We start from the raw sequence: 19,646 nt of genomic DNA, 5'->3' as shown, positions 1-19,646 counted from the left end.
CCCCACAAAAACCTGAGTTTTGCACCTCCGTTGTTGGGTGCTGCACAACAAAGGTTGTGACAAGCTGTGATTCAGCGTGAAGTCCTTTAGGTACCATACGAGGATTTGGCAGCCAACGGGGAAGACGAGGAAGAAGAGAAAACGGCAATGATGGCGAGTGTGCTGCAAAGTCCATATCTCACTCATCCACATCAGAGGCTGGGCATAGGCACAGCCATGCGGTGTAAAACGACTGAACAGCCAAACACCATGAGAGTGTGGCACCAAGAAAAGCAGAAATAGATCCTCAGAGTCACTACTGCTAGTGCCAGCAGTCCTTTCCTCTCTCTCCAGCAGTGCGCAAGGAGAAACAGATTTCCGTCACTACCAGAGTTCGTTTTACTGTCTTATTCTTCTTTGTGTCAATGCAACCACGCCCGTAGACACACACATGTATGTGAGCATCAAAGCAGTCGACAACAACTCTATAGCTCAATCACCTCGGTGTTGACAAAATAGGGGAGCCGAAGTCCTTCCTGCCATTCCACCTTGGCATGTGCCGCTTGCAACATCTTCCCAATGTCACCATGACAGACGAGCAGGACGTGCTCACCAGCGTGCATCGCATTCACATCCGCCAGCACACCCTGAGCCCGTTTGTAGCACTGGTCGAAATTTTCACAGCCCTCAACTTCCAGAAAGTACAGAACTTTGTCTCCTTGTAGCAGCTTATCGCCGGCGTACTTGGATATGTCGCTGTACGGCTTTCCTGACAAGACGCCGAAGTCGCGTTCGATTAGGTCAGCACGCACCTGCACCTGCACGCCCACCGCGGCACCAATCACCGACGCCGTGTCAAGAGCGCGCTGCAGCGGGGAGGAGTAGATGATGCTGTAGTTGACACCGCTCTCTTTGATCTTGTTGGCAACCGTTACAGCTTGACTACGACCGAGATCAGAGAGCGGCTCGTTTCGGTGTCCATTCAAAATGCCGTGCGCGTTGTCCATATCCTGACCATGGCGGCAAATGTGAATGTAGGCCATGATGACTCATTAAACGACCTCTATGGCTTTGCGTGTGGAATAGCTGTACTGAGGCGCATGTTTCGTTTAAGGGAAAAAAGACGATTGGGCAAAGGAGACAGATAACAGTAATCACAGAAGAGGGATGGGGAAGAGCGAAGAGGGGAGAAGAAAGCGGCGGGGCGTGGGACAAACGACAGTGGCCGTGGGCACGGGGGAAGACTTTGTCAACCGACATTCGCCGTTGGATGAATACAAGACGAAGCCTTCGAAAAACTGGTGGGCGCGCTACACACACAACCACATTTTCGTAATAGTAGTATTGTGAAGCAGTCCAATAGATTCTGGCTGCGGACGAGACGCAGCCCACGTCCAAATAATGAATTCTGGTTAGATTTACCGCAATGGCACCAAAAAGCACCACCGCCGAGTGTGGACTGAAGAACCCACGCACCGGCATATAGGCACAGGCACTTGTTTGCGTGCGTAGACGGACGTCTAGGGCAGTTCTATACGAAAGCAGCTATGAGTGATGAGCGTGCATTCGGCGAAAGCTGCACATCAGTTCAGCGCAGGCCATACCAGTCACAAACATATCACATGCACACTGAGACATTCTCCCTTGAGTCCCCAGCGGCTAAAGACAACAATGCGGAGCACCAGGTGTAGTATGACGAGAGATGTAGTCTCGTGGCGTTGTAGGGAAAAGGATTGCGATGCACAGTACTGTAACGATAGGAGCATTTGAAAGAGGGACAGAGAGTAAAGGACAACGAGAGGAAGCGGCAAGCGAAAAAAAAAAGAAAATACAACTTTTGTTGGCAAGTTGGCAGTCAAGCAGCAATAGGTGGTGGCACACCATTCACTGCCTGCGCACCGATGAACCCAAACGAACACGCTGCAATCGTGTCGGGACCCATAACTATTCGAGTCTCCTTTTCGACAACCTCACCGAGAGTAAACGAATACCACGGTAGGAGTCGCTTCTCTTTCGGGGGAAGGGATTAAAGGCGAAAGTGAAGCACCACCCGCGTGTCCCGCTCATCACCCACCGCCGCTTTACGAGCAGCTAGAACTGTAGGCTTCTCGTTATGGATAGTTGCATTGAGAATGAAAAGGGCACCTACAGGCCGTTGAGTGACATTGATCGAGAAAACCGAGAGAGGAAGAGGTTGAAATTGAGCCACACACACACACACACACACACACACACACACACACACATACAACATCACAGGAGCTGTCACCGCACAACAACAGAAAAAAATACAAAAATAAACACGTAGAGAACACGGCGTCGGTTTTGCATTTCGTCAACTGGGAAGCGTGGGTGCGCGCACGCGTGCTGCAGCCTTAGACGCCACCGGACAGACTCACGTGCAAGCGAGAAGCTAAACGCATCGATAATGGCCTTTGGAACCTCTTGTCTCGCACACTGCCCTCTCCGACTGGAGGTGTAGCTGCTGTCGCACAACACAATGACGAGGCAGCTGCTAACGCACACAACCAGGCGTTATTCTACTCGGCACATGTGCAAAAGCCACACCAATCATCCTACTTCATTTCCGAGGAGTCTTCCGACTCAACAGGTAGGCGCTGCATATTAGCGCGCTCGCTAGGGTAGTACGTCGCCATGCGCGCAGCCCACTGAACTACGTTTGCATTGTCGCCAAAGATCTCGCGAAAGAGCTTTTCATCGTCGGTGCTTGGGGTGTAGCCAGACACGTACGACTGCTTCGTCAGGCGGTCGTTCAGTTCCTTAAAAGACGCCATGATGGAGATGCGGAAGCTCGACTGCGAGTTAAGAAAACCACGCGAATACTAATTTGGTGGAGAGAGTATGAGAGCCTAAAAGCGAGAAGAACGCCTCAGACACGAGTGACACACTGCCCAATCGCGGAGCGCAAGGAGGGAAAAGCCAATAAGCAAATACAGTGCAGAGTATTGTCCCCGTCGTACAGAGAACGAGGAGAGCACGAAGCCACACACACGCACGTACGCTCACCACCAGTGTAGAGTATTAAGGCCAGAGAAAACACGGAGAGACAAAAGACCCAAACGATCAAGAAGGAGAGAGTACCGCCCATAGGAGGGTGACCGTGTCTAAGAGCGGTGTTACGGGGAAGGTCACATCACCGGAGACGGGCGGTGGCTTAAGCAGTCGGAGACATTGCAATCGTTCCCCATGGCCCCTAGTTTAGCCATCCGAATAGGTTCCCTCACCACGCCGCGCGCCCATATGATTGCAGGATCCACGGCATGCATAGCCGAGGAGCTTCAGTCATCCTCTCGGGGCACACGTCATTTGCCACAAGCTGCGAATACAGAGAAAGCCCACAGCTAAAAGCATGCTACTTGCACACATTCGTTCCTTTTCTTCTGGGTGTGGGGGGAGGTGAGGGGGAGAGGGTGCCGTCAAGAAACAGGAATCCAGCAGCGCAAAAGAGTGAGACCTCGAACGATGCAGTGGCAGGAAGTGGGGAATAGGGCATGCAGGGTCGTCACACCTACGTCACTCGGCATACGAAGAGAAAAGCGAAGAGAGGAGAAGATCGCGTACATGTCTGGCTTGGATGCCTAGCTCTGGACCTTCCCCTCTTATGACTTGTTGTACTGCCACTTCCAGGTACAGAACGCCGGATGCAGGACGCAAAAAAAAGACAGCACTACAGCAAAGCGAATAAACAGCGTGGACAGCAGTGACTACGTTGTTGTCACATCACCTCCCAAAAGTAGGGGGAGAGAAACATTTGTCTGCTATGAATGAGAGAAGTAAATTCGATGCTTGGAGTGCAGACGCCTGCAGCGCAAAGTCGCCCGGCATTCCGTCGCACAGACACGCTTTAGCACCTCAGATGGTATGCGACGTTTCCTGCCAGTAAGCCCAATTAAACAACACGTGAAGACTACTGCGCTGCTCACGGCCGCAAAGCTCGTCGTTCACCTCCCTAGCAAGCGCCTCTGCGTCAGGAATTGACCTCTCACGGCACGGACTCAGCAAATTACTCAACGCAGCTGTGTACACCCTGTGGCCCATCGTAGGATCGGTGCAGAACGGCACGAGCGGTGCGACATGAGTCGCCAGGTAAAACACAGCAGCAACAGTATCCTCTAGACTCTGTGCCTGAATGCATAGGAGACGAATGCGCGCAAGCGAGGAAGGCGCCATCAGCGCCGCCGCTGCCTCGTATCTCTCCTGCAGACAAAGAAGTTGCGCCACCTTGCGCTTGTCCATCCCACCACTAGCCTCATCCAGAGAGGCAGCATAGTTCACATTAGGGTGATCGGCTGCCAGCATTAGATCTGCTACTTCCCCACTCGCTGCTGGCTTGGATGCGTCCGGAGATCCCTTGTAGGGGTGTTTTGAAGAACTCCAGTAAGACTGGTGCTCCTCGTCGAAAGCGGCGAGAGTGTCGGTTAGGCCTCTCCGCGCTAGATACGAACGGACCATTTGGGCCAGAACCTCCTCCTCGTCCTCACCCCTGTCTTCAATGACGGCCTCCTCGACAAGCGTCCACATCGAGTTGTCTGTCAAGTCCATCTCCCTATGATCGTAGGAGTGGTTTAAGGATGTAACGTCGTCAGCCGAATTTGCAACACAAAAAAGTCGATTCTTTCGTTCCTCATCTTCCGATGATTTTTCTGTTTAGCCCTGCTAAAAAAAGGCAAGCGAGCTGCGCTCGTTGACACAGGCCCTTGCTTCACCAGTGCGATGCGTGAGGGTATACTGTAGCTGTGAGGAATATGTGGGGGAGTTGAGGGACAAAAAAAAAGACTCGACCTAAACGCACACAAAAAACTATGCATATGTGCGCATGAGAGCGGAAAAGAAGCAAAGGAGCGCGCCTGTGATTATGGAAGAAGGGAATTCATTTTTTTTGTTTCTCGATCAAGCGCCTTTCTGTTGCTGGCGCCAGGAATGCGGCTTCTAAAGGGAAGGCAACCGAGTGAACAGGCACATCACATTACCATTGGCATACGGCTGTCGCCTCCCCCCTTTCAAACCTCCTCATGACCTGCGTACTCGAAGAGAGCCCCTCACACCAGAAGTGAAAGGGAAACGCTGCTACTAAGGGCAGAGTTACCATTGGCACCTCCGAAAAGTACACCCCTGCTCAGAGTGCAGCGCCTCCAGAGTCCCGTAGTCGAGCAGGTTGCTTGAAGCAGTCCCCCAGAAACCGTGAATCAAAAAGCAACACACCTCATGGCTGAAACAGCCGGCATGCTCGATCTCTACAGCAGCACTCATCAAAAAAGCTTCGACGGCAGCAACCGGCGCACAAACACACTATCTCATTTACCATCTTCCACATCGCAAACAGCGCATGACGATCCACCACAACGAAAAGAAAATCCCACACAGAGACAAACACCGGCACGAAGCAAACCGACTGCGTTCTAAGAGAGCAACTCTTTTCTGTTCCAAGCAAACTTACCTCAGCAAATCGCTCTTTCCGTGCGTGAAGGCCCTACTATAGAAACACAGAAAAAGAGTATCGCAAGACGTCATTCCTAGTCTTGTAGTCACCATTCTGTCCAGAATCACGCGACCCCGAACGCGCCCGCATAGCAGCACACGATTTCATTCCCGGAACAGCTGAGGGCACCCATACGTGGAAACGTAAGTGAAGCAAAGCAACCGCAAAAAGAGAAAGAGAACAGAACAGAAGAAAGAGAAACAGCACAAGAGGCAGAAGAAGCGGGGCAGTACTGAAACTCCCAGCAAATCAGAGAGGGAAGAGCTGACGTGGGTAAAGGACATAGAGAACGTAAAAAAAAAAAGAAGCATAGAGAGAACGCAAAAGCAATGCAAAAAAAAATATATTTCACAACAGCAGAAAGATAAGCTTCAGTACTCCTCGCTTCCCTTCACCAGGACCAAAAACCCAATACACCCATCGGGCAGAATAGAGAGCTGAAATATGTCGTCTTCATCCGTGCCTGTTCTTCGTCATTTACCTCCCCTCGACGACTTGCCCTTTTCCTCTCTGTTTCGTCCTCCTCACTGTTCAAGGGCTTCAACCCTCAATGACAGAAGGCCCTCACCTCCACTCCCATCCCCCCGCGCTGTATCAAAGTAAGCATACAGCACACTGAATCGGTAAGCTCAAAGTGCAGACCACTGTATAGTTCCGTTCAGAACGATTCAAACCCACATTCCACTTCGCAAGGGAGGTCAGAAAGCCACAACCGCCTAGTCCAATTTCACAGTGTTTGAGCCCTGCCGTGAGCCTGCAGTCGTGGTCTCCTGCAGGGAGACACTGCTGCTCACACTTAACGGCAGCGCGAAAAGTTGGGCTTGCAAGCGATCAGAACAATGATGATGAGCATTACAATCACGGCACCGGCAATCATCAGGGTGAGCTTCAGATTCTTCATGCACAGGTTCCGCTTTAGCTCCGTCGAGCGCCGCTGGAATTGCTGCGCCTGATCCGCCAGAGTTGAGGATTTTTCGTGCAGCGTGTCGATACGGTCACCACGCGCTAGCACCTTGTCCATGTTGTCTATCATGACATCCACTACCTGATTGATATCATCGTTCAGCGCGGTGATCTTATCGTTCTGGGGGTTGTTGTAGAACTCCATCTTCTGCTGTAGTAGCTTCTTTCCATTGCGTAACTCAGATCCCTGTGAACCGACATTCCCTCGAACAAGTGGTTCGACAGCTTCTAGGAACGCGAAGACGGTACGCATACGCATGTCACTTGTTGTCACGCATGCCACGATGCACCCCTCGCCGTTGCTGATGTAGTTATAGTTGACGCCACCATCCTTGTCCTCGATCGTCTTATGGCGGTACTCCTTGGGCGGGACAGTAGCGATGACCTTCTGCATCGTCTCGGCAAGCTTCGACTGCTCGCCAGCCGGATGCTCGGCCAGAAGCCTCATCTCATCATTCACGCAGCTGTACTTGATCGGCATCCTGCTTCGATTCAAGAGTAGGACGGTTGCAAAAAAAAAAAAAGCGGTAAGGACGGAAACTGTGATAGCGTCGCTCGTGTAGTGCTGTGTCAGCCAAACGCCCACGCAATAGGAGAGAAATGAGAGAGGAACAACAGAAAGAAGAAAGGTGCAGGTGTATACTGAGATCAGGGAGGGTACAGGGAGCTTTGAGACAGCTATGGTGATAGGGAGTGTCGCTAACAGACGGATAAGCCACTGGAAAGGACGGAGCGTGCGGCGCAGTGAGCATGGGAAGGAAACAGAACGGCAGAGGGAAGACACGGAGGTGGGGCCCCAGTTGCAAGATACGAAAAGGAGGAGATTGCTTCCCTGCTTTGTCTGTATAACCGATAAGACATACAGATAAGCAATCTGCTCGGCATCAGTAGTCACACTTACTCTGCCACGATGCCCTCCATTTGCACCTCAGCCTGCAAGACAGAGGCCAGAACGCGCCACCGATAAGTGCAGTAGAGCGGAGTATTGGTTTCGATGGCAGTAACAGCGGAAAAAAAATGATGTCGCATCAGCGTGCCCACCGGTGCACACAGCACACGTATTCCCTCCATACAACCAAGTTAAAAGAAGGGAAGAGTGAGTACAGACGAAGGCGGCCAAAACTCTCTTCAGTCGCATCTCTTCTGCAGATGCGCGTAACACACTTGCCCAGTTGCAGTGCCAAGCAGCTGGCACCTCCCGTGAGAGCATGCCATCAAAGTGATTTTCTTACGACATCCTAAAAGATGCGCTAAATGGACGGCTGTCCGCTAAGGCGGCTCCGCTATCATCGATGTAGCAAACGCATACTGGATATACTTCGCTAGCCACGTACGAGCTAAAAGCGCTATTCTCCCACTCCATGTGGAGTTCGTTCTCTATGTCTCTGTAAGTGCTACAGGTAGGGCAAAGGTAGCGATGTCACGTCAGTGCTGAGTTACTGCAGCAAAGCGACAAAACCCTGACAGCGTACCCTTTCCAAGCCTGATGCCACACTCCTGTCATGGTGACCTTTAGAGGGGGCAGCTGTAGCAGATGGTCATTCCGCTTTCACCAGCGCTAGAGCAGCCACGGCAGATGTAGCGCCCACAAGCGCCGCATTGCTCCACGCAGCCCGTACACAGAAGACACAGACACCTGGCGCATTCCATCACCGACCCACTCCCGCACATTATGCAGGCGGAGTCTACAACCCTGCTCTTTTCACGGTACAGAAACCAGTGGTTCTTGATAGACTGAGGAGATGTGATGGTGCCAAGCGGAAATGGCCCAAATGCCTTGGGGGGAAGCGGTAAACCTACCAGCGATAAGGACCACGTCCTTGTCTGGCTGTCAATGCGAATGTGCGGATAGGGTCGGAGGCAGTCGATCGAAACGTCGAACGGTGCGTCCTGACAAAAGATCTCGCGAAGCAGCTGAGCAACTTCATCTGCCACCTTGTGCATGGTGTAGCAAGCGCAGCGGAATGGTCCGTGAATGGGGCACGGGGGTCGCCAATGCTCGTGCAGGATTCGCTCAGTGACAGTGTTGCTGCTGTCAAAATGCAGCGTGATGGTCCCAGAGGCAACGCACGCCACCACAGGGTTGTAGAAAAAGGCTAAACCAGGGAACTCAACCGAGTTGAACCGCCCCTGCGCATCCAGGACGTGTCCGCGAAGCGAAACGAAGCAGGTGGTATTTTTACATGCCACCTGCACACGCACATGCTGGGGCACGCGCCGAAGGTTGGCGTCTATCGCGTAATTCTCCTCGCGGTATCTCTTGCGTGGTGCATTTACGAGAGGTCCCTGCAGTGAGGCATCTGCGCCAACTACATCACCGACAAACTCGCTCATCGCAATGATACACTTATGACTGAAGGCGCCGTGACCTGTCCCAGAGTCCAGAGTCCGAGATGTAGAAGGTCTGCGTGTGTTCAGCCACCCAGCTGAGTGCAATGGCCGCCACTCTATGAACGTGAAGGCTGAGCGCAGCGATGGAGTAGGAGAGTCATGGCGTGTTCAGTGGAAGACAAGAAAACAGGACTTTCAAAATCTCTCCGCATGACATGCGAAATGCACGCGTAGATAGAGAGAAGGAGAGATCACTGCTATCAGTCCTGTTGGCGCCTATAGCATCATCAACGCGGCAAAGCCGTGCGGCGCACGCCATACAATATCCCCCTATGCAAGCAGAAACTAGAGTAGCACAACTGAACGGCACAGCTGTGGACTACAATCACGTCCGTTTCCTGTGTTTTTTTTTTTTATCTTTTTACCTTTCATGTCATGTCAAAGAAGCGAGCGCTGAGCTACGTGTGGTGGTGCAAAAAAAATGTACATCCCTCTCCAACGGACGCATGCTACTGAAAAGCGAAAAAAATGTGTCTCCTTCCGATACGCTGCTCACGCAGCGTCTGAGGGACACACAGAGAGAAAGACCAGCACACAGCTGAAAATGAGCAAAACCAGATACAATAAGACAGCAATCTATGGAATCTGAGCTGATATCTTCTATGAATGCACACCACTCCACGTACACAGAGAGACGTGCTGGTAAAAAAAAAAGATCGTTTCTGTTATTCTATGAGCCAATGGCTCCCGTACGTGTGTATATCTGTGCATGCTACAGTCACACTCCAGAATCAGTGAAGCGTGAGAACATCCAGGGAAGCACGCCGAGCGCCACAGCACACAAAAAAGAGGTGGCTCCTGAAAAGCTGGCCAAACCACACGTATGTACGCACACATGCCGTACAAAAAACAGCGCCATTCTTGCTGTCGTCGATGCACTCGACCTTATCGGGGGCTTTTGTGGTATTCGTATTGCGCAGAGCCGCTACTATTCAGCACGGCAAGAAGCAGCTAGTTGCCTTCGCGAGTCCGCTTGCGGTCCTCGAGTGCTACCTGCTTCAGCAGCCTCACACCTTCTTCACCCGAGATGGTCTGGATGCGGCTCATTTTGTTGTGAAAGAAAATGCCAAGCACTTTGTCTGCCACGTCCAGGAGCTCCGTCTTGAAGGTCGCCACAATGAACTGGCACTCATCGGACTGGCGTGCCATCATCTTCGCAACAGAAGTGCGGTACTCCGCATCCAGAGCGGCGTCAATCTCGTCAAAGAGGTAGAACGGCGCAGGGTCGCAGCGCTGGATAGCAAAGATGAGCGCCAAGGCGACCAAAGACTTCTGCCCGCCGCTGAGTTGGTCCAGGTGGCTGACAGGGTTGCCGAGACCAAACGACACCTTGATACGTGCGCCAGTGTACGGGTCCTCCTTCTTGTTCGACACGGCAGGCGCCACCAGCTGCAGCTCTGCAGAGCAGCTCTCGACGCCAACGAGTTGCTTGAACACCTCCTCGAATTGGTACTGAACCTGCTTGTAGGTGCGCTCAATCGCCTCTTCCTTCTTCGAATCCAAGTGCTCCATCAACACGTGAATGCTGTCCAGCTCCTTGGTCAGTGTCTCCTTCTGCGACGTAAGTTCTTTCATAGTCTCCAGGAGGGCCGCGTGCTGGTCAAGCGCCTTGCGGTTCACGTGCGACAGGCCCTTCAGCTGCTCGTTTACTGCTTTCAAGTGGTACATGAGCTTCCCTAGGGAGGCTGACTCGAACTTGGCAACTCCTTGCGGCAGCACTCCCAGCTGCCGGATCTTTTGCAGTGCCTCATCGCGTCGCTGCACCAGCAAACTCCGCTGCATTTCCGTCCTGTCTGCCACGTCCTTGCGCTCCTGCAAGCTCCTCACTGTGCCAAGCCGCTTCGACGTCAGCGCATCGAGCTGCGACTGAAGCCTCTCGCGCTCGCGACCTTCTTGCTCCAAGTCACGGTCGATACTCTGCAACTGCTGCGAGAGCAGCTCGAACTCGGCCTTTACGGCTGCCTGTTCTCCATCCGCAATACTCCCGGCCTGTTTTGACCACCCCAGCTCCCGGATGCGGTCCGCCACAACCGCCTTACGGCGCTCCACGTGCCGCGCGGTGTCCTCCAGAAGCTGAACCTCGGTTGCCAGCTGCAGTGCATTCGCCTGCAGCTCAGACGACGTCACACGAGCACTAGCCACTTCTTCTGTGAGCTGCTCCAGCCTCTTCTCCTCTTCTGGCGTCCATGCGCTCTTGAACTCGTCGGAGAGCTCCCTCTTCAGCTCCCGCACTGTCTCCATGCCCGCAGCGATGGAGCTCTCCACCGCCTTCTTGGTCGCCGCTAAGTTGGACTTCAGAGTGGCCAAGCACGATCGGCGATCCTCTATCAGTCGTGACTCACGCAGCCGTGCATCCGCTTCCAGCTCCGTTGACATGTTCTGGTTGCGAAGCATCTCAAGCTCGTTAAGCACCTCCGTGATGCTTTGCTCCACCGTCGCCACGTCTTGGCACAGGCCGTCCAGCTTTGCGCGTGCTGCAAAAAGGTTCGCCGCCAGCTCCTTCTCGCGCTCCCGAAGAGGAAGCTTCATGTTGCGCTTGTCGAGGAAGCCACCCGTAATGCCACCCCTGCGTCCCAGCTGGTCGCCATCCACCGTGATGACATCACACTGCAGCTTTTGCACCATCGCGCTCGCCGCTTCCAGCGAGGCAACAACAGCCGTCCTGCCAAACACCTCCGCCACCACGCCCTTGAAGCGCGTGTCGTACTTCACCTTGGACAGCAGTAGCGCGCACTCTGGCGTCGACGGAATATCTGCGGTCTTTCCATTGCACGTATCCAACGGAAAAAAAGAGACACGGCCAGGTTTCCGCCGTTTGTTCATTTCAGCGAGCAGCGTCGAACCCACCTCAAACGAGTCCACGACAACATGGAAGAGGGTGTTTCCCGCCGTAATCTCCACCGCTGTTTTGTACCCCTCCATTACCTGGATAAGGTCGATCAGAGGTCCATGCACGGCTGCAGAAAGCTCAGGATTTCTCAACTCGTGAAGAACCTCAGAAAGCGATAGCAGACCCTGTCGCACATCTTGACGAACGGCCCGCTCCCACTGGTGCTTGGCACTGCGCGACGCTTCGTCAAGCCGCTGCACAACGCTTTCCTGCTCGTGCACCGTCTGCCACAACCGTCGTCGCTCCTGGTTCAGCTCGTCCCGCTTGCTCAGCGCGGCCTTCCTTCGCTGCTCATGGTCTCGCAAACTCTGGTCCACATCAGCAGTGGAGAGAGTCGGCGCTGAAATCTGCTCCCCTAAAGCGCTCGCCTCCTTGTCCAAGCGTTCTGTTTCGCGACGAACCAAATCGAGCTCCTGTTGCGATTTTTGGATCAAGTCTTCGTTCTTCTGCATTTCGGCCTTCAGCCACTTGTCGCGATCCGCTTTGTTCTTGAAGAGTTTCGTCCGGTTTCGGCGTTCTTGCAACCGCTCCAGAACCTTGCGCTGCGTCTCGACCTCCGCGGCCTTTTTGTTCGCCGCCTCCTCGCTCTCCCGCAAGAGTGCCTGCTTCTTACCAATGTCGGTCGCCACTCTCTGGAGGGTGCCGCCCAGTTCTCGATCCTCCTTCACGAGCGCTTCCAGCTCCCGGTTGTTGCGAGCACACTTCCCTGCTGCCTCGCTTGCGTCCAGGTCCACAACAGCCTGCTTACTCATCAATGCAGCCATGTCCTTCGACACAGCTGTCCGCTCCATTTCAAGACGCGTAATGTCAGTAGAAATCTCCACGATTTTCTGCGAGAATTGCGAGATCTTCTCCTCCGAAGACTCCTCAACGTCGTGCGACTTATTGAAGATCACCGATTGTCTGTTCCATTCCTCCTCCAGCTTCCGCAAAGCCTCGTTGGCGGCCTCCACCTCCGCGTTAAAAATGCAATACTCGATGCACTTCTTCTCTCTATCTGCCACGTTAAACTGCTTCAGCTCCACTGTCTCGTCTTCCAGTTCCTTTAGCCGCTTTTCCAGTTCCCGGATGGATTCTGCTATCTGTGCTTGCTTTCCCTTCGCTTCGGCAAGGATCTGCTCGCTCTCAGCGCGCCTTGCCTCGTACACCTTTGTGCCCGCCACATCCTTGATGAGCTGGTAACGGTCCTCCTCGCTCATGTTCACCAAGCTCACAATCTTCCCCTGCTCCACCACATAGTAAGGGTTACTCGACGAAAAGCCGGCACTTTCCAACAGCTGGTGAACGTCCGCCGCAGAAAACCTGCGATCATTCACGCGAAACTCATCCTGCTTGAGACCCACCGTGCGGCGAATCCGCACCTCCGGCTCCTCCGCACGGCCCGGAATGACAAGCCGCCCATCAGAGTTGTCAAACACAATCTCCACAAAGATAGAGAGCGCCGGCCTCCCACTGCCAACGTGAAATAACTCCTTCCTTTCCAGAGCGCTCAAATTCGCGAATTTCTCGTTCAGCACGAATTGAACAGCGGCAAAAAAATTCGACTTACCCGAGCCGTTCTTACCCACAAGCACGTTTACTTTTGAGGAAAGGCCATCGGGAAAAGATTGCTCACGATACGAGCGGAAGCCGGAGATGATGATATTCTTTATGAACATTGTTTTTCTCGGCGTGCTGTCTTCCTTTGGTGGAAGTTTTTTTTTTTTTACGCAGAATTTTTATTTTTTTTTTCTATGATTTTCAACTGTCTTACCTATATGTGTCCAGGAACTCCCGGAAGGCCTCTCGGAGAGAAGTAAATCGAAAAAAAAAAAAGGATATAAGAGAAGTAGAAAACAGAAGATCATTGGCACAGAGAAAAAAGTCACCTCAGTCTTGATAGGTGTCCCTCTAAGTTAGAAACAGGAGTCCTGGCCTCCTACAGATTGCAAGTTTGCGCCACCTGCAACACATAGAGAAAGAGGCGGTGAGAAACGAGTAACCGCATTAGCAGTACCTCCTTGAGAATGTATAAAAAACTTCACAAATGCAAAATCATCTACCATACGCATCGGATGCGCAACTACAAACCTATCACTGGTGCGCATTTTGCAAAGGTTATACTTGAACGAAATAACCCAATAATTGACTACCATTCAGTTCCTTAAAGGCCACACCACAGCGATCCTCCGCAGAAAGCCTGTTTCATCTTTGAGCATTAACATCGCCATCATACCTCAATAAGCACTACACAAAGCTTGCAAAAAAAAAAAAATTACCAACCCCTTCCATCAACACTCAGTAAAATAAAACAAGCAGATAATAACACGCCCATTTCACCTAGTTACAACAGTCGTCCAGCTGTTCTGCACAGAGAACCCCCCCAAAAACACCACTCTTTATGCATTAAACTCCAAAAGAGTCTTAAGAAGCTGCCTTACACATAACACGATAATACACTGGTTTCCAGCCTATGCGCATATCACCCAAATTTTTCTAGGGGTGCAATACAACTCGGCCCATTGCCTACACGCATGTCGCCAGCACTCCTCTTGCACCAACTACACATCACCAAACACGTGCGCCGTAAGGCCACAGATTTTAGCGACCGAAAAAAACAACAACCGTCGGTTTGATAACTGTGCACAAAATAGCCTCTACTTCTGCCACACACGACGCAATCAAGCAGCGGATCTCTGTTCGTTCGGCAACTCTAGATGAATCTGCTCAGAGAAGAAACCGCGACGCCGTTTCTCGTAGACGACCTCAGGCCGCTGCTTTTAAGAGCTCTATCGCAACTCGAGCAGCCATGCTCAAGCATCTACCTTGAGTGCTGACTCCTTTGTCCACAAAAGATCAACGATACAGGAAAATCCCAGTTGACATAAAGAACAACACCTACAAGTTGCAGCCCTGCCTCCCTCAGACCAAGAGCAACAATAGGACACCAGCCACACGTTCAAGGATGTGAAAATCCACATCCAAACATCAGTGACTCCTTGCCTACACACTGGCTCTAAAAAGAGCTCTACCCAGTTCAGAAGTCGTCACCTGTTTCACTCGCTTCACTAGCAGGAAGAGTTCTGCTTTTCGCACAAACAAATAACTCAGATAACAACAGTACAAACAAAAATAAATGACGAGAAGAAAAAAAAAAAACAAAAAAAGGTTCACGACTATTCCCTCACACCAGTTCTGCCACTCCCTGTTTACAAAATGATCAAGAGTTGCAAAGTCCACAGCCCCGTTGCAAAAAAAAAAAAAAACCTGGCAATCAATTGCACATGACCGGCACGGTAGCTGTTCTGTGCCGGCAAACCATGCGCAATACCTCCAGTGTCAACACAGTGCAGAAACAAGCAAAGGCAGTAAATCCACACACGAACACCTCACAGATGCTGACATGAATAGCGCACTAACCTCATACTCCGATAATCTTGATCAGATGTAACAAGGGCGGCACAACTGCAGCTACTGTTTAGAGCATGACTCTCTTTGCAAGGCACAGCTCCGTTAAGGGCTCCCCCGATCACTACATCCCGGAAGTTGCCTACAAACGGCTCCTAAAAAACGTGTCGCCACGTCACCCGCAAAGCACCCGGGTGTCTCATCAGCTTCTCCTGCCAATGAACAGTTTGTCGAAGGAGTTCAAGTGAAACCCGCTACGGTGACGAGGCTACCAGCAGAGTGTTGTCATCCCCTGCAGCAACGCAAGCTTAATAGAAAAGTGGGACTTCTCCACCTAAATGATGCACTTGAACCATGTGTTCCCGCAAGCGCATCATTTGCATCGGTGTCCTTCCGAAACAAATCTTGGATTTCTCTCACCGTGGCAAAGCCGGGGGAGGGGGTGACGCCGACATTTGGTCACCAGAAGATACACCTCAGCAGTGTCGGCACTTGTTCCGCGAAAAACATCCCGCCAAGGCCCGGTCGTCAGATTCTCCGTTTGTGCATGCTTTCCTGCCAAAAAAACTGAGTATCGCGACAAGAGCCTGAAACTAAAACACTTGACACCACAGAAAACTTTACAGGTGTCCCGTTTCCAAGTTTCTCCAGCTAACACGCTGCACTGCACATCGTGCTGCGCATAGGTCTGCCTGCGCATTCGCGATGCCTGCCGAGCAGTGCGCCATGTCACCCGCCAAAGTACCCCCCCCCCCCCGCCGCTTCCAGGCAAAGGAAAACGGCTACAAACGCGCTAATGTCAATAAAGACTACGTTTCCGAAACAAAAATACAGACAAGGGATGGATTCCATTAAGGAAAGCCCCCGCGCACCCAAAATTCCAACAGGCGACCCTCAAGATGAGTCTAAAATCCACCTTTCACATCAAAGAAAGGAAAAACAAAGGAGCCCCACATCGGCTCTAGCACCCTTCCGAAAATTCCCCAACCTGCGCAAAAGCATCCGCTGGCTCCATCCAGGTCTTCTCGCAAAAAGTCAAGGACATGCAACTCCATTAACAAGTCTCCACGATTCCCAAAAGAAGAAACTTTCATATCGTTCCATCCTCTCCCTTAGGTCGCCTCCATCTGCATAATCATATCGGTTAACACACGTCCCGTTTTCGCAAGGTTCATTTCTTCCCAATAATAAATATACGTTCCGCTAAACGGAGGGGGGCGTTAAGTTTGCCTCTTTTTATTCCACCACGACCCGCCGCCTTTTAATCTTCACTGGCTGCGTGCATAAACAATAATGCAGGCGTGTTCTACCACTCCTTCCTATCCTTGCGACACCCTCTCCCACTGTACCGAGGAAATCCTTCCAAGGGCGAGGGCAGGGGTACACGGGTTAGGGTTAGGGTTCCATTGGCGGCGTGTAAAACCACAAAGGCAATCGAATGGCACTTGACCTTATAGGGGGGGGGGGGGTTGGTGGGATGTGGTGTTGGATCTGGGAAATTTGACCGATAGCTAAATCGGTTTCTTGTATCCGTGGAAAAGGAATCCTGAGTGAGTGTGTGTGTCTCGGAAACCGACTCCTCACTTCCACTTGTGATGTGTGACCGTCTGTGTACCATAATGCTTCCCGATCGGAAATTAGGGTCCCAGGTCGGCAAATATCCTGCATCTGTTTCTTATGAATTATTCCTTTACCTTTGTCCCTCTATCTCTTCTCCAAATGTATATGGTAACCACACTAAGTGGAGTTCATGCGGCCAGCGACGGAAAAACGCCCACCCACCCAACCCTAGACATGAATCTCTCGGATGTCCGGAACGGACCGGAAGGCCACAGAACGGCGAACCGGTTTCCCTCCGCGGAGGTGTGTGTGTGCTCCGGGAACCGCGGGAGGGTGCGGGTGCCGACCACGGCGTGGACGAACCGCAAGTTGAGCTTACCAACGCAGGAGGCGAGTTGTATTTTTGCGAGTTGTATTTTTTCCTAACATGAATGGCTTTCGTTTCAGATAATTTTTCAAGTGATTTCTCATTTTAATTTCTCATTTTTAATCATTGTTCATTGTCTCTTGTTTTTCCTTCCTGATGGCAGGCGCCTGGCGCTAAGCTGTTTTCTCCCTTCCCTGAGAATGGACCCTAACGGTCTTCACCTGGGGACTCGTCCCCGAAGGCGCACGAGATGCACCGTTTTCAAACAGGGTCTCGGCCCTCGTTTTACGCGGATGTCGGACCCAGCGTCGCCCCGAGACTCGGAGTTGGCGAGGTAAAAACTTGAACCGCGACGAGCCAGGTGCGGGAACGGGTTTGGACAGCACAGACCCTCGCGGACGACACGATTGGAAGCGAGTGGGCGCGCCCATCATCCACCCAGTTCCCCTTTTCTTTTCAGCCCACCCTGTTTTTCTACTTTTGTGCGTTTGTAGTTTTGACTTTGTAGTTTCCTCTGCGGCATGGGTTCCCGATTGTTCCCAGCGATCCCTTCGGGTTCTGTAGCTTCCGTTTTTGTAGATTTGGCGACCGCAGCGCCGCCGGGATTCGTGTACGTGCGTCCCTGCGTGCGCCGCTGGAACTAGCGCTTGTAGCTTGATTGTTTTTTCGGTGGCTGACCGACTCGTTTCCTTTCTTCTGGCGACTCCCCGCGTGTCCGTTTGGCATGCCGCCCTCTGACCGTAATGAATGGGCACCCGGTGGGGGAGGCTTCCCCGGTACCGGTGCCAAGCCATAAGAAAAAGCACACAAAAGAAGTCCAAGACGACTTGATGTGCTCCTCACGCGACCGAGCGCGGTAGAGGGGACCGGCGGCATAATCATGACGCGGCGCCGCGGTCGTGGTTGCGTGCCTGCCTTGCCGCTTCCCAATGGGGTCGCGAAGATTAGTTCCATACCCATCTGCCTTCCACAAATCTTTCTCCCTTCTCGCCCTTTACTTGTCTTCAAGAAATCATATCTTCGCGAGCACCCTATCACACAGGACGGTGGCATTAGGGTTAGGGTTCCATTGGCGGCGTGTAAAACCACAAAGGCAATCGAATGGCACTTGACCTTATAGGGGGGGGGGGGTGGTTGGTGGGATGTGGTGTTGGATCGGGAAATTTGACCGATAGCTGAATCGGTTTCTTGTATCCGTGGAAAAGGAATCCTGAGTGAGTGTGTGTGTCTCGGAAACCGACTCCTCACTTCCACTTGTGATGTGTGACCGTCTGGGTACCATAATGCTTCCCGATCGGAAATTAGGGTCCCAGGTCGGCAAATAGGTACACCTGCATCTGTTTCTATGAATTATTTCTTTACCTTTGTCCCTTTATCTCTTCTCCAAATGTATATAGTAATCACACTAAGTGGAGTTGATGCGGCCAGCGACGGAAAAACGCCCACCCACCCAACCCTAGACACGAATCTCTCGGATGTCCGGAACGGACCGGAAGGCCACAGAACGGCGAACCGGTTTCCCTCCGCGGAGGTGTGTGTGTGCTCCGGGAACCGCGGGAGGGTGCGGGTGCCGACCACGGCGTGGAAGAACCGCATGTCGAGCCTACCAACGCAGGAGGCGAGTTGTATTTTTGCGAGTTGTATTTTTTCCTAACATGAATGGCTTTCGTTTCAGGTAAATTTTGAAGTGATTTCTCATTTTAAATTTCTCATTTTTAATCATTGTTCATTGTCTCTTGTTTTTCCTTCCTGATGGCAGGCGCCTGGCGCTAAGCTGTTTTCTCCCTTCCCTGAGAATGGACCCTAACGGTCTTCACCTGGGGACTCGTCCCCGAAGGCGCACGAGATGCACCGTTTTCAAACAGGGTCTCGGCCCTGGTTTTACGCGGATGTCGGACCCAGCGTCGCCCCGAGACTCGGAGTTGGCGAGGTAAAAATTGGAACCGCGACGAGCCAGGTGCGGGAACGGGTTTGGACAGCACAGACCCTCGCGGACGACACGATTGGAAGCGAGTGGGCGCGCCCATCATCCACCCAGTTCCCCTTTCTTTTCAGCCCACCCTGTTTTTCTACTTTGGTGCGTTTGTAGTTTTGACTTTGTAGTTTCCTCTGCGGCATGGGTTCCCGATTGTTCCCAGCGATCCCTTCGGGTTCTGTAGCTTCCGTTTTTGTAGATTTGCCGACCGCAGCGCCGCCGGGATTCGTGTACGTGCGTCCCTGCGTGCGCCGCTGGTGCTGGTGCTTGTAGCTTGATTGTTTTTTCGGCGGCTGACCGACTAGTTTCCTTTCTTCTGGCGACTCCCCGCATGTCCGTTTGGCATGCCGCCCTCTGACCGTAATGAATGGGCACCCGGTGGGGGAGGCTTCCCCGGTACCGGTGCCAAGCCATAAGAAAAAGCACACGAAAGAAGTCCAAGACGACTTGATGTGCTCCTCACGCGACCGAGCGCGGTAGAGGGGACCGGCGGCATAATCATGACGCGGCGCCGCGGTCGTGGTTGCGTGCCTGCCTTGCCGCTTCCCAATGGGGTCGCGAAAACTCTCTCCATACCCATCTGCCTTCCACAAATCTTTCTCCCTTCTCGCCCTCTGTTGTCTTCAAGAAATTA

The 19,646-nt window shown here is 52.4% G+C and overlaps 6 protein-coding genes across 6 annotated transcripts; all 6 read right to left on the bottom strand.

The window, feature by feature from the left end:
- Nucleotides 1–464: 464 nt before the first annotated feature.
- On the bottom strand, nucleotides 465–1,022 carry LBRM_08_0060 (putative phosphoglycerate mutase protein; the record flags this gene model as incomplete). Its single annotated transcript, XM_001562018.1, has 1 exon — nucleotides 465–1,022. One exon carries the CDS (start codon nucleotides 1,020–1,022, stop codon nucleotides 465–467), a length of 558 nt encoding a protein of 185 aa, XP_001562068.1.
- A 1,533-nt stretch (nucleotides 1,023–2,555) lies between these two features.
- Nucleotides 2,556–2,774, bottom strand: LBRM_08_0050 (hypothetical protein, unknown function; the record flags this gene model as incomplete). The annotated part of the gene is made up of 1 exon (XM_001562017.1): nucleotides 2,556–2,774. One exon carries the CDS (start codon nucleotides 2,772–2,774, stop codon nucleotides 2,556–2,558), a length of 219 nt encoding a protein of 72 aa, XP_001562067.1.
- A 1,078-nt stretch (nucleotides 2,775–3,852) lies between these two features.
- LBRM_08_0040 (conserved hypothetical protein) lies at nucleotides 3,853–4,542 on the bottom strand (the record flags this gene model as incomplete). The annotated part of the gene is made up of 1 exon (XM_001562016.2): nucleotides 3,853–4,542. The coding sequence occupies one exon, from the start codon at nucleotides 4,540–4,542 to the stop codon at nucleotides 3,853–3,855; it is 690 nt and encodes a 229-aa protein (XP_001562066.2).
- Nucleotides 4,543–6,275: 1,733 nt separating this feature from the next.
- LBRM_08_0030 (putative vesicle-associated membrane protein) lies at nucleotides 6,276–6,923 on the bottom strand (the record flags this gene model as incomplete). Its single annotated transcript, XM_001562015.1, has 1 exon — nucleotides 6,276–6,923. One exon carries the CDS (start codon nucleotides 6,921–6,923, stop codon nucleotides 6,276–6,278), a length of 648 nt encoding a protein of 215 aa, XP_001562065.1.
- A 1,031-nt stretch (nucleotides 6,924–7,954) lies between these two features.
- Nucleotides 7,955–8,776, bottom strand: LBRM_08_0020 (conserved hypothetical protein; the record flags this gene model as incomplete). Its single annotated transcript, XM_001562014.1, has 1 exon — nucleotides 7,955–8,776. The coding sequence occupies one exon, from the start codon at nucleotides 8,774–8,776 to the stop codon at nucleotides 7,955–7,957; it is 822 nt and encodes a 273-aa protein (XP_001562064.1).
- A 1,008-nt stretch (nucleotides 8,777–9,784) lies between these two features.
- Nucleotides 9,785–13,381, bottom strand: LBRM_08_0010 (putative adaptor complex protein (AP) 3 delta subunit 1; the record flags this gene model as incomplete). Its single annotated transcript, XM_001562013.1, has 1 exon — nucleotides 9,785–13,381. The coding sequence occupies one exon, from the start codon at nucleotides 13,379–13,381 to the stop codon at nucleotides 9,785–9,787; it is 3,597 nt and encodes a 1,198-aa protein (XP_001562063.1).
- Between the last annotated feature and the right edge of the window lie 6,265 nt (nucleotides 13,382–19,646).

The sequence above is a fragment of the Leishmania braziliensis genome, chromosome 8, assembly GCF_000002845.2.
Source record: "Leishmania braziliensis MHOM/BR/75/M2904 complete genome, chromosome 8".
NCBI lineage: Eukaryota > Euglenozoa > Kinetoplastea > Trypanosomatida > Trypanosomatidae > Leishmania > Leishmania braziliensis.
Note: the sequence above shows the minus strand (reverse complement) of the source record. Positions and strands in the feature narration are given on the sequence as shown.